The sequence below is a fragment of the Gavialis gangeticus genome, unplaced genomic scaffold, assembly GCF_001723915.1.
Source record: "Gavialis gangeticus isolate Ggan-Ray unplaced genomic scaffold, GavGan_comp1, whole genome shotgun sequence".
Classification (NCBI taxonomy): domain Eukaryota; kingdom Metazoa; phylum Chordata; order Crocodylia; family Gavialidae; genus Gavialis; species Gavialis gangeticus.
The window spans coordinates 129,667,473-129,681,569 of record NW_017729022.1 but is presented as its reverse complement, the minus strand read 5'-3'; the positions used below and the strand labels follow the sequence as shown (position 1 = coordinate 129,681,569).

Below are 14,097 nucleotides of genomic sequence, written 5' to 3'. Positions count from 1 at the left end.
CTGGCAAACACTGCTTTGAGACCAAAGAAAGGAAGAGGAAAGCGGACAAAGAAAAGAATAAGGAAGGATCTCAATAAAGGGCAGGTTCTTGGTGAAGGTAAACTTGTCAATAATCATAGGATTCAAGAACGATCTTGCACTTTTACAGTGATTTTTAGTTTATAATGTTTCTTCTAAGTAGACCTAGCACGGGGCGGGCAAAATACGGTCTGCCAGGCACTTTCATCCGGCCTGCAGTGCCCACCCATGAACTGTACCCTGCTCAGCCCTTCTGCCCATGAGGGTGGGAGCGAGGAGCCCATGTATACACACCCCCCCACCAGCATACCCTGTTGTGCCTCACTTTCACCCTTATGGGCAGAAGGGCCCAGCCTGGCCAGCACACAGCTTTCAAGTGGGACTGGTATTGCCACTGCTGCAGCTGCTGAGAGATCTAGTTGGCTTTCCCAGCTCTGGGCAGCAGGTATGGAAGCAGCAGAGGCAGGAGCTGCAGATGGGCAGGAGTGTGGGGCTGGCAGCCGCGCAGAGCTCGGGGGGGGGGTGTTGCGTTAGGGAGACTGGCAACAGTATGGAGCTCGGGTGTTCAGGATGTTGTTGTGAGGGAGGGTGGGGGAGTGTGGGAACCCTGCCCCCCTACGCACACTCTCCATGGTGTGCAACCCCACAGGTGGAAGCTGCAGCAGCAAGCAGGAGCACTCGTGTCCAGCACAGGTGTCTGGGACCCAGCAGCGCATGGCTCCAGCTGGCGCTGCACATCTCAGTGAGAAGCACAGCCCCTGCCGAGCCACCTCTATTGCTGGTGCTCCCTGCTGTACATGTGCAGCCCTCACACTCTCATGCTACTGGAGGGAAGCTCCACGGGCTTAAGCCAACTGACTTCGCAGCTCCCTGCTGCACAGGTCCTGGGACATACACCAGAAGTGGAGGGGAGCCCCGGCCCCTGCTTCCCCACAGAGTCCCAGGGCCTGCGCTACAGAGGGCAGTGAAGGCTGCCAGCTCCAGCCCATGGAGCTTCCCTCCAGTGGCACATGAGTGCGGAGGGGCTGCGTATGCCTGGTGGGGAGCGCCGGCAATAGAGGCAGCCTGGCAACGGCTGGATTCTTCACCACAATGTGCAGCACCAGCCAGAGCCATGCGCACTATACAAGAATAAGACTTTATTTTTGAGTTATTATGCAGTAGTTTCTATATACACTATGCAAATGCAAATCATGACAAAAATATTCTAATATTATAAAAGCCTAAGTCTGTCAGTTCGTCTGTCTGTAACATTTTATTTGTGCTCTGATTGGGTGATGGAAACAGCCAATCAGAGTGCTCCAAGCATGGGGGGAGAGCTGTCATGATTCCTAAGCTGCACCAAGGACCAGACGGGGGGTGGGGGAGCCAGGGCCAGCTGGCCTCCTCCCCCCCACAGTTCCCTGCAAGAGGCAGAACCCTGGCAGCATGGGGCAGCACTCCATCCCAGCCCCCTCCGCCCTGTCGTGTTTGACGGGCAATTAGCTAGTTTTTGTAATAAAATTAAAATATATTATAGTAGGTGTTTGACTTTTCGTGTGTGATTTAGTTTTTTTCTGGTTCTGAGATGGCACCCCCCCCCCCCACCTCCTGAAAGGACAACTTCTGGTAGTGAAGGTCAGGGGTTAGGGGACGGGACTTCTGGTCCCAAGATGGCAACCAGGGGGTAGGGCAACTGTCAAGGGGTGGGGCTACCCATGTGGCCCTTGAAAGCTCACCAAATCTTTTTAAGCAGCCGTCCAGCCAAAGTAATTGCCCACCCTGACCTAGCAACACATGTCTGTTAATTTCCATGGGGTCAGAATGGCATTTAAATGAGTTGCTCTTTCAGTTAGGTAGTCTGGATGATGATGTCCTGTTTCAGTTAGTGCCAGTTTTATTACAAGTTCTGGTCCGTGGAGGCAGTTGAAATTCATGAGAACACTGGATTCATTTTATTGGATTTAACTTTTAGGCTGTTGAGTTATAATCTTGAATCTGTAAAAAATGCAAGAAAAATCTTTTCCATGTTTTGATATTTTCAAGGGCTTTCCGGAATTCTTTGGCCTGGTCTCAATTCTCCTGTGATGGTAGAAGGACGAATGCAGGCAATTTCCCAAAGCAACAGAGAGCAAAAGGAGATTCAAACTGAAATTTTTCGTCGGAGGGTTGAATGGGAAAAAAGAAGAAAAGTAAAGGTGAAGAAAGGGAGAGGATGGACTGGACGATCCTGGGGGGGCATAAGTCTAGGACCTCCTGACCCTGGTCCTAATGGAGGTAAGAAGGGGGACAATTACTTTAATGAGCAAGGGGAAAAATGGAGAAAGAATCCATACTTTCCCATGGTTTAATTTTAATTTATAATTTGTAGAATCATAGAAAATTAGGGTTGGAAGGTGTTAGACCCCAACTCCATGCGGTGCCCAACGACTAGGGAGGCGACGGTCCAATTACTCATGGATCCTGTTACTCATTAGCCAGAGCAGAGCAGGGAGCAAACACCAGCACACATTGCTTGCAACAGCTTTTTATTAGAATGGAGACAGCTTCGGGTGAGCTCCCACACTGACAGAATGCAGGGAGCAGCAATAAACAATAGTTTTTCCCATATTTATACACTTTGGTTTATACTCATTGACATTTATCCTACTCCTTGTCCTGCCTTACGTTCCACCCATTTCTCCTCCCATCTTAAGCTCCTCCTCTGTTTACTGGTTGCTTAATTAGCATGGAATTGCTTATGCATTTCATTTATTTACATGTCTTTTTGCTGTAAGCGCATGTCTAAGACCTTGATTCCTGCTCTTCAGTCAATGGGCAGACTTGGACCAAAACCTGGAAGCTTCTGGAGGCTTCTTCACCAATTGCTATTCACCTTTTTGCATATGTTCATCTTTGGATTCTGTTATCAATTGCATGTTGTTTTTCACATTCCAGTCTCTTTTTTTTTTTGTCTCAGGTTGTACCATCTTCCACCCTTTTTGGGCCCCTGTATCTTATCTTGTTTCTCACTGTAGCTGGTTCACAGCACACAGACTCACACTTGCTGCTTTTTCCTCAGAAAATGGGTGACACAGTTAAAATGGTTACTTAGCATAAGCAAATAGCTGGCTTAGCATAAGCATTCAAAATCTGGTTGCCTAAGCATCTTGCAGTATATTTTTAATATATCATTCTGCCTTGTGGTTAGCAGTTGTGCTAGGCCACAGGTCATGCCTTGTATTCAGCTGCAAATCCAGTGCTCTCTAAGATCCAAATATTGTCACCCTAACAGAAGGCACTTCGGGAGGTCATCTGTTTGAACCCCGTGCTCAAAGCAGGATCATCCCCAACTAGATCATCCCACCCAAGACTTTGCCTACCTGGGTCTTAAAAACCTCCAAAGATGGAGATGCCACAGCCTCTCTGGGTAGCCTGTTCCAGTGCTTTACTACCCTCCTCACAAGAGAGTTTTTCCTAATATCTAAACTAAACTTCCCTTGCTGCAATTTGAGACTATTGCTCCATGTTCTGTCATCTGCCACCACGAGAACAGTCTAGCTCCATCCTCTTTGGAACTACCCTTCAGGTAGTTGAAGGCTGCTACTAAATTCCCCCTCTGTCTTCTCTTCTACAAACTAGATAAGCCCAGTTCCTTCAGCCTCTCCTCAGAAGTCATGTGCCTGAGCCCCCTTACCATTTTTGTTGCTCTCAGCTGGACTCTCCAATTTATCCACATGCTTTCTGTAGTGGCGGACCCAAAACTGAACACAATACTCCAGATATGTCCTCACCAGTGCTGAATAGAGAAGAACAATCACTTCCCTCAGTGTGCTGGTGACACTCCTAGTAAGGCAGCCCAGTATGCTGTTAGCCTTCTTTGCAACAAGGCCAAATTGTTAGCTCATATTGCTTATTTTCACGTCCTTTTCTGCAGAGCTACTGCTTAGTCAGTCAGTCTACAACCTGTATCAGTGCATGGGATCATTCCATCCTAAGTGTAGGACTTTGTACTTATCTTTATTGAACCTCTTGAGATTTCTTTTAGCCCAATCCTCCAATTTTTTGAGGTCTCTGAATCCTAACCCTACACTCCAGCATATCTACTACTCCACCCAACTTGATGTCATCTGCAGACTTGCAGAGGATGCACTCCACCCTATCTTCTAGATCACTGATGAAGATATTGAACAAAACTGCCCTAGGACCAATCCCAGGGGCACTCCAGTTAACACCAGCTGCTACCAAGTAGAAGTTGAGCCATTTATTACTACCCTTTGAGCCCAACAATCCAGTCAGTTTTCCATATGCTTTGCAGTCCATTCATCCAACTTGGACTTTTCTTAGCTTGCTGATGAGAATGTTGTGGGAAACTATCAAAAGCCTTGCTAAAGTCTAGGTGTACCATGTCCACTGCTCTCCCTACATCCACAGAGTCTGTCCTCTCATCTTAGAAGTCAGTAAGGTTGGTCAGGCATGACTGGCCCTTGGTGAATCCATGCTAACTGTTTCTAATCGCTTTCTCCTCCAAGTGCTTAGGAAGGGATTCCTTGAGGATCTGCTCCATGATTTTTCTGGGGACTGAGGTGAGGCTGACTGGTCTGTAGTTCCTTAGATCCTCCTTCTTTTCTTTCTTCAAGATGGACACTGTATTTGCCCTCTGCCAGTTGTCCAGGACTTCTCCCAATTGCCACAAGTTTTCAAAGATGATGGCCAGCAGCTCTGTAGTCACATCAGCCAACTCCCTCAGTACCCTCAGGTGCATCAGGTCCAGCCCCATGGACTTGTACACATCCAGCTTTTCTAAATAGTCCCTAACCTGTTCTTTCAGCACTCTTGGCTGCTTACCTTCTCCCCAAACTGTGCTGCCACATGCAGTAGTCTGGTTGCTGACTTTGCCTGTGGTGACTGAGGTAAAAAAGAGCCTTGAGTACTTCAGCTTTCTACATCAGCTGTCACTAGGTTGCCTCCCCCATTCAGTAAGGGATCTACAGTTTCCCTGATCTTTCTCTTGTTGCTGACATACCTGTAGAAGCCCTTCTTATTACCCTTCACATCCTTTGCTGCAAATTCAGTTGTGCCTTGGCCTTCCTGATTTCATCCCTACATACCTGAGCCAATCCTCTTATACTCCTCCCTAATCCAGTTGTCCAAGCTTCTACTTCTTATAAGCTTCCTTTTTGTGTTTTAGCTCACTGAAGAGTTCCCTGCTAAGCCGAAGCTGGTCTTTTGCCATACTTGTTACTCTTCCTGAGCTTTGGGATGGTTTGTTCCTGCACCCTCGAGTAAGGTTTCTTTAAAATAGTTAGCTCTTCTGGACTGCACTGCCTCCAGAAACCACTTATTCCGCATCCCACTCCCCTCTCTCTCTCCCTTCCTCCCCTCTTCCCCGCCTCCTCCCCATCCCTGCTGAAGGGGGAGAACAGGGATGGAGCGCTGCTACCCACCATCCTACACCACTGCCGCCTGCCAGGAGCAGTGTGGGGGCAAGCTTTCCCCACCGCTAGCACCCCATGCTACTGCCACATCCAAGGGGTGGCCTGGCCCCTGCCCCAGCCTTGTTCCTTGGAGGCAGCAGCAGTGCAGGGTGCTGGCGGCATAGCACAGGGCTTGCCCCCCTGCTCCATCTCCATCATGGCAGTGCTCCACCGTGCCAGTCTGTCCCTGACATCCCCTGCATCCCCTGTGCCAGGGATGAAGCTGGCCAGCACCACTGCTGCCTCGAAGGAGCAGGGCCAGGGGAAGACAGGGTGTGAGGCCACACCTTGGATGTAGCGGCAAGGCCAGAGTCAGGGGGTGACCAGCACCCAACACCGCCACTGCCTCCAAGAAGCAGGGTGGTGGCCAAGCAAAGCTGGTCTTGTCCCACCACTCCAGCGCTCAATCCCTACTGTCATGGCAGCACTCCACCATGTGTCTGTCTGTGCAGAGCACTTCAATTGGTTGTTTCAGTCAGCATTGTGATTGGTTGCCGAGACAACCAGTCAGAGTGCTCATAAAGCATTATGGATAGACAGACAAACTAAGGCTGTTATTATATGCAGGTATTTTTACTGAGATTTATGAGAGATTCATACTTGTAAGCACTGTTGTTTCAGGCTCTCTGCAGACTCTGACATCACTGTGCTTATTATATTTGATTCATGTTTTCCAGCCTCTTTTCACATAATCAGGACTTGCAGGCTATTTTTTATCTTCCAGAGTAAGCCTTTGAATTCTGGAGCACATGTGGAGCAAGGGGTGGTGGATACCATGGCGCAAAATTTCAGAATATGTAGGGCCTTGACAAAATTATATGGATTTAGGTTTTCTAATATTTCTTTCATCTTCCCAGTCTCTCTGTTTGGTGGGCTTTCCCTTATGATTTCCTTCACTTTCGTAAAGTTTTCAGATAACTTTCTGTCAGGGGCTGATGCAAAACATCTTAAAATATTAATTTAAAACTGTAGAAAGAGGGAGTGTTCCTCCCTTTTTGGAAGTTTTGTCTTTTTCCTTGCAAACCAGGACCAAAATAAGCTCGTCATTTTTGCAGTTTTATCACCTGTAAATTTGTGTTCACATTACTTTCAACTGTTCTCTTGTGTATCTCTCAGCATTAGTACCTCCCTGGCTTTGTTTTCTTGTTGAATTTATTTAGCATAATTTTTGTGGCCTGCATTAGTGAAATACCAGAATATCAACTTTTGTATTATTGTCCCAAGGTATAATACCCACTATGTTTATTCTTATTTTGTTTCTGCCTGCCTTCCAGTTCCTAGGTCTGGGGGCAGGGCATTGTTTTTATTTGTCTGGTCAGCTCCTCCAAGTTTAATAGAATGTATTTCTTTTATTAATTGACTGTTAGAGATGCTCAAATTGTTCCTTTAAATTTCACTTTAAATCTAAAAGAAATACTCAGTAGAGGGCAGTGATACTCATTCACTTGCACAAGTCAATTCATTGCATAATTCTCCACGTTTTGCAGATAGAAAATGATGAGACTTGAGAAGCTGGTGATTTGGAGAGTCAGCTCTCAAGTCTGGGCAAGTAGGGAATAGACCACAGATTTGCAGACTCCACTTCTCTGTACTTTAAGTGCACAGTCACCCATTACATTCTTATGTACACGGATCAAAAATATTTTAAATTCTTCCATCAGAAGAAATGGAAACTTTTGCTAACAGCATTTATATGCACACTTAGTTTTATTACCATGAATGGTACCATTAATTTCAGTGTGACTAATGGTCATGTTGAATAAATGTTCATAGGATTGGTGCCATAATAGGCATATTTAGTTTAAACAAAAAGGTAAAAATACCACTGATAAAATATTAATGGCATTGACAGCTTGATTTTTTTTTTTTTTTTAATTTGCTTTCAAAACTTTTCAATTTCTAAAAGCAGCCTTTGAATAGTATTTGCTAACCTTTTTTTAAAACTCGGTACTATTTTCTGCTCTTCTGTAATTTTAATAAGTACTGTCTTATTAATTGAAATAGATTAAATGACTATTGGGAAGGGAAAACAAGGAAATTGACTCAACCACAAGGCAGTCAAGTATAAGCTGAAAAAACAGTGGATTTTTCTTTCCAGCAAACACTTTTATTGTAATATTAAGTGATGTTTGTAAGTGTGGAAGGAACATTGTTTGTCAAATAGAAATGTGCTTTTATTTTTTCCCCAAAGTGGATGATGCCCTTTTTAATGTTACTGTTTCATATCAAAAGCTACGGAGTGGAAAAGGTACGCACTGGTGCAGTGTGTTCTGAAGTCAAATTTAGGTAAACTTAGTGGCATGCTGAGTTGGGAGAGGACTAAAATGCTTTCAGGTTGCTTTAGAACTAGTTAAATGCAAAGGCTTAATATATTGTAGGGTGGAGGAACTTCTCCTTCCCCCATTACTTTGTTTCCCATCCCTTTTCCTGAATCTGACTGTGGTTATAACATATAAATCATTCATTAACACTTTTTTTCTGTCTAAAGCTGAATGATTTAGCTCATGACATAGGATTGGAAACACTTTTCAGTTCTCATCTACTTTTCACTTACCTTACATAAAAAGGTTGCATTTTATTCCATTGCCTATTTAAAAATGTCAGTGCTTTTTTCATAACTAGGGAAAGGTCTGACAAGAATCTCCTTAGAATCATAGAAAGAAGGACTGGAAGGGACTTGTAAGATCATCAAGTACAGTCCCCTGCCATGGGCAGGAGGTAACTGGGTTCAAAGAAGCACAACAAGGTATTTGTCCAGCGTCCTCTTACCAGAGATGGCAACTGCACCACCTCTGCTGGAAGGGTGTTCCAGATTCTAGTTACCCATACGGAAAATAAGTTTTTCATTATGTCCAGCCGAAACTTTTCCTCAACCAGCTTGTGTCTATTGGTCCGGGTTTTCCCACAGGGGGCTTTTCTGAAAAGTTGTTCTCCTAGATCCTGGTGTTATCCTTTGACATATTTGTAGGCGGCTATCAAGTTGCCTCTCGCCCTTTTTTTGCTCAGGCTGAACAAACCCAGATCCCAAAGTCTCTCTTCATAGGGGCTGTACCCCAGGCCCTTGATCATGCGGGTAGCCCTTCTCTGCACCCTTTTGAACGTGTCCACATCCTTCTTGAAGTGTGGTGCCCAAAACTGGATACAGTTCTCCAGCTGTGTCCTCACCAATGCCAAATAGAGTGGGAGGAGTATCTCTCTGGATTTGTTGGCAACACATCTGCTGATGCACTCCAGAGTTCTATTTGCTCTGTTGGCAACTTTGTCACACTGGTGACTCATATTCATCCCTTGGTCAATTTGACACCCTTAAGTCCCTTTCAGATGCAGCGGCAGCCAGTGGACCACCCCCCGTTGTATAGATATAGCGAGGGTTCTTCCTACCCAGATGAAGGACCCAGCATTTGTCCCTGTTAAACCTCATATCGTTTTATTCAGCCCATAGGACCAGTCTGTCAAGATCTTCCTGAATCCTTGACTTGTACTCTGATGTGCCAGCTTGTTCCCACAGCTTGGTATCATCTCCAAACTTAATCATTGTGATTTTCGCTCCCTCATCCAGGTCATTAATAAAGATGTTAAAGAGCACAAGCTCAAGCACTGATCCCTGGGGTATACCACTGGAGACAGTCTTCCAGGATGAGGCCACCCTACCAATTACAACTTGTTGGGACTGGCTGCTGAGCCAGTTCCCAGTCCACCTCACTGTAGCCTGGTCTAAGCCAGTACTCTCCAACTTAACTGAGAGGATTTCATGGGAAACAGTGTCAAAGGCCTTGCTGAGACCTAGACAGATTATGTCCACCTCCTGTCCTATGTCCAGGTGGTTAATTACCTGATCATAAAAAGGCACCAGGTTTGTTAGGCATGACCTCCCCTCCACAAAGCCATGCTGGTTGCTTCTCAGTATGCCACCAGATGCGAACTTGTGGTTGATGGTTCCTTGACAATTTTTTCAAAGATCTTCCCCAGGACCGAAGTCAAACTGACCAGTCTATAGTTAGCAGGTCGTCCCTCTTTCCCTTCTTGAAGATGGGTCCACGTTAGCCTTCTTCCAGTTCTTAGGGACAACTCCTGATTTACACGACTCCTTGAACAGGCCAGCTAGAGACACCACTGTGAACTCAGCCAGCTCTTTCAGCACTCTCGGGTGAAGGTCATCTGGCATAAGCATACTTTTCTCTAGATCCCGAACCATTTTTCTATTGCATATACGCATTTTTTTTCTTTTTGAGAAATTCCCTAATGTCTCTGAGACGGGCAGGTTTCTTGGCCCCTCTCCCTCTTTTTGATCACATTGTGATCATTTTTTGATCATTGTGGTCCTTGTATGGCTTCCTAGGTGCATTAGAAAAACTGAAACAAATGTACATTAAAACATTAATTGAATTTAAAAAAACCTCTCAAAATAGTTTGTAGTCTTGAGTTATGTGACTAAGATTAAATTATAGTACATTTAAAAAAGTAAGATGGTATTCTACATTTCTTATGTCTTCATAAAGAATAATCTGTGTGACTTTAAATTCCTGCTCAGTAACAGCGTGCATTTTTGAGGAAGATGATGTACCTATGGTGATTTATGCACTAGTGTACTTAGATAGTGTAAGGGTCATATTGTAGCCATATGATGATCCAGAAAGTGTGTGAGAGGCAAGGACTTCCTGGGGTGGTATCTTTTATTAGACCAACTGTGTTAGGATCATTGCCTTTAACTTAAGTACACATTTCTCTGCATGAGCTTCTTGCTTGTTGCCATAAATGGTTGATAACAACCTTTAAGCTGAATTCAGTACACCTGTGTATTGCATATAATTTTATTTAACAGCAGTGTGAGTAAGAGCAATCTAATATATAGTTAGAGTTGTTCAGGATAGCAATTTTCTCTTTCTATCTAGGTAATGTCAAGGTGGAAGGGACCTCACAATGTTATCTAGTCCAGCCTCCTGCTCAAGGCAGGATTATCCCTGACTAAACAGTCCCAGCCAAGTGCCTGTCTAACCTGCTCTTGAAAACTTCCAAGGATAGATATCGCACAGTTTCTCTAGGTAGCTTGTTCCAGTCTTTGACGGTTGCATACTTTCTTGCTTTCAAATCTGAATTGGCTGAACTTTAAATTTTTTGTAGGCAAGGTTCTTTGGGTAAATGTGATATCTTTTATTAGACCAACTGAGTAGTTGGAACAAAGTTCTTTGCAAGCTTTCAGGCACGAGCACCCTTCTTCAGGCATAGTACTCATGGGAGTCTCCCTATGCCTGAAGAAGGGTGCTTGTGCCTGAAAGCTTGCAAAGAACTTTGTTCCAACTACTCAATTGATCTAATAAAAGATATCACATTTACCCAAAGAACCTTGCCTGCCTGTGTCCTTAGATGAACACGACTGCAGCCAAAAACCCTGCAGTATAGAAGATGCAATTTTTTGTGTAACTTAAGACTAAAACTTTCCATGTTTTTAAGGTGGAAAATGCAACTTCTTTGCTGACACTTGAAGCTGAAATACAAGTCAGCATAGTGGTCAGTTATCACCCTAGCTGTAATCTAGGTTAATAGACTTTTAGTTCAGAACCCAGTTTTGTAGTAATGTCTTTGTGCCATTGCAGAGCCTCTGCAGGAGGAACCTACTTTCATAAACTTAGAAGTGCATTTTGAGTGCATAAATGAATTGGACAATGTGAATCATTGCATTTTAACATGGGGGGGCAGGACTGAGGACCTCATAATGAGTGAGTTGGGCTGGGGATGCTGCCCAGCCAAGGTAGTGCTTGGGGCAGGAATGTGTGGCCATAGGGCCTGGGTGAGGAGCAGGGCAGAGTTGCAGGTGGCTTATCTAGCAGGCACTGAGGGGCTGGCTCCCCAGCACTGTGTGCGTTTCCGGGAGGAGGAATGGGAGGCATGTGCCCCCACCAGATTTTCACACGGGGTGGGAGCAGATGTGGTTTGGCCACTGGGCTCATGGCTCCCTGTCCTGATGCCTTTCCCCTCCCCCCCAGCCATGGCCCAGCAGGGCAGGATGGCTTGGTGCCGCCACCAGGAGCCCCACACTGCTCTGGTAAGGCACCCCCTACCTACCTGGCAGCAGCAAGAGTAGCAGCAGGAAGTTGCTCCCCCTACTGCTGCTGGGTGGGCAGTGGGCACCTCACCATGGCAGTGCAGGGCTCCTGGCACTGATATCAAGCCTCCCAGCCCCACTGCTCCCACACCGGGTCCTGCCTACTAAGTCACAGAGGCCCCTTTGGAGAGGGCATGAGGGTGGAGAGCCCCAAGCCCGCAGCAGGCAACCCTCATCCATTGCCCCTCCCGTGTTCCACTTAAACCATGCCACTTGTGGAGGTGGGGGAGCCAGGCTTCATGCTCCGCTGTGGCCAAAGCAGCTGGCATCTCCCACAAGTGGCAGCGAGGGCTCAAGCACTGCTGGGGGAGCAAGGAGGCTACAGACCTGGGTCCCTGGCCCCTTAGCTGGGGGAGTTGGGAGGGGGCGGGGAGCTGTGGGTCAGGTGAGAGGCACCAACAGGGCCAGAAGGCTGTGGGTCAGTAGTGAAGGGTACTAGCAGGGCTTGGGGGGCTGTGGCTTTAGAGTGAGGGGCAATGACATGGGCAGGGCACCGGCATATCAGAGCTTCTCAGTGCCACAAAGCAGTTGGTGAGGGACAGCCACAGCTGAACCCACATCCTGATAAGTGAAGAGGGCAGGGGAAGTTCTGATTTTTCCATGATAAAAAAACCCCAAATCAAACACCAAAATATATAGATATTTAGAATTTATTTTATTATAGTGATTGAAGCACTGATAGGCTTCCAAATTGCTTTAAATTTCATAGATTTCTAGAGTTGGAAGGGACCTTGTAGATCATCAAGTCCAAACCCCTGCACTAGGCAGGAAAGAGCACTGGGGTTAAATAACCCCAGCTAGGTGCTTGTCTGATCTCTTCTTGAACACCTCCAAGGTAGGGGAAAGCACCACCTCCCTTGGAAGCCCATTCCATATTTTGGCAGCCCTCACCATAAAAAATTTCTTCCTGATATCCAATCTAAATCTACTCTCCTTTAGTTTGTGGCCATTATTTCTAGTAACCCCAAGGGGCACCCTGGTAAACAGAGTATCCCCTATTCCCTGCTGCCTCTCCCAATGAATTTGTAGGCAGCCACAAGATCACCTCTTAGCCTTCTCTTGCAGAGGCTGGAAAGATTCAGGTCCCTCAGTGTTTGTTCATAGGATCTTACCCACTGGCCTTCAACCATACGAGTAGCCCTTCTCTGAACCTTCTCAAGGTTATCCACCTCCCTCTTGAAGTGCAGTGCCCAAAACTGGATGCAGTACTCCAACTGCAGCCTGACCAATGACACAGAGAGAGGAAGTATCACCTCCCTAGACCTGCCATGATGCACCTACTGACGTAAGAAAGAGTGTGGTTAGCCTCATCACATTGGAGACTCGTTCATTTTTGCGTTGACTAAGACTCCAAGATCCCTTTCCAGTGCCGTGGTACTAGAATGGTACTTCCTAGTCTGTAGGTGTATTGGAGATTCTTTCTCCCCAGGCGTAGCACCTTGCACTTATCCTTGTTAAATTGCATCCTATTCTGATCCCCCCACTTCCCCAGTTTATCCATATCCGCGTGGATTCACTCCCTGTCCTCTAGTGTGTTAACTGTACCCCATAGTTTGGTGTCGCTGCAAATTTGGACAGAGTGCTTTCAACCCCCTCATCCAAATCACTGATGAAGATATTGAGCAGCACTGGTCCAAGGACAGAGCCCTGGGGGACACCACTGCCCACATCTCTCCGGGGAGAAACCGCCCCATCCACCACCACTCTCTGGGTGCGTCCCATAAACCAGTTTTTCACCCACCTTATTGGGAAAAAATCCATATCACAGCTACTCAGTTTGCTTGTAAGAACTGGGTGTGACACTATGTTGAAAGCCTTTTTAAAGTCCAAGTAAATAACATCTATCTCCACTCCTGCATCTGAGCACTTTGTGACCTGGTCATAAAAAGAGACCAGGTTAGTATATTGTACTAATTGTAAGTATATCAATAAAATGTTCTGTTCAACTGATATGTCTATGTATAGTGACATTTCATTTTAATTGTGGAAAAACATGGATTTTGGGGGTTTTAATAAGAGAATTTTCAATTTTAAACGGAGAAAACCAGGATCCCTGCTGATAAGGCAAGTTATTTTTAATAATGGCCAGTGTTCCAAAACACATTTAATATCTCATGAGATATGATCAAATAAGAACATTAAGAAATTGCTTGTAAAAAGAAAAAACACTTAACATTTATCTTACCATTTCATGGAGTTTGCACTGCAGATTTCATGATGGCATAATGCATGATGGGGCTTCCCAGAAAACAGGAGCCAGTGGTCAATGACAAACTTGACATTTGGGTAGCTTTCATTGGAAAATGAAAGGTGGGTTTTATTTTATAAATAGACTGAATACCTATTTTATTTTGAGAACAAATGCATGAATGGAGGCAGAAGGCTGGGTACATTTGCATCTTTATAGACTGACTAAATCATAGATGTATACCTTAAGCTTTTTTAAGCAGAGGGCTTACTTCATTAAATGCTGTGAGGGGACTACAGGAAGCAGAGCTGCTAAATAGAAAGCAGTGATTAGAATACAAAGGATAGGGAAGT

The 14,097-nt window shown here is 45.5% G+C and overlaps 1 protein-coding gene across 1 annotated transcript in view; it reads left to right on the top strand.

The window, feature by feature from the left end:
- MRPS5 (mitochondrial ribosomal protein S5) overlaps positions 1 to 14,097 on the top strand; it is a 147,720-nt gene that overhangs the window by 42,815 nt on the left and 90,808 nt on the right. Inside the window, exon 4 of the mRNA XM_019516174.1 lies at positions 2,044 to 2,274. Coding sequence (XP_019371719.1) covers positions 2,044 to 2,274 — 231 coding nt within the window. The remainder of the gene's footprint in view (positions 1 to 2,043; positions 2,275 to 14,097) is intronic.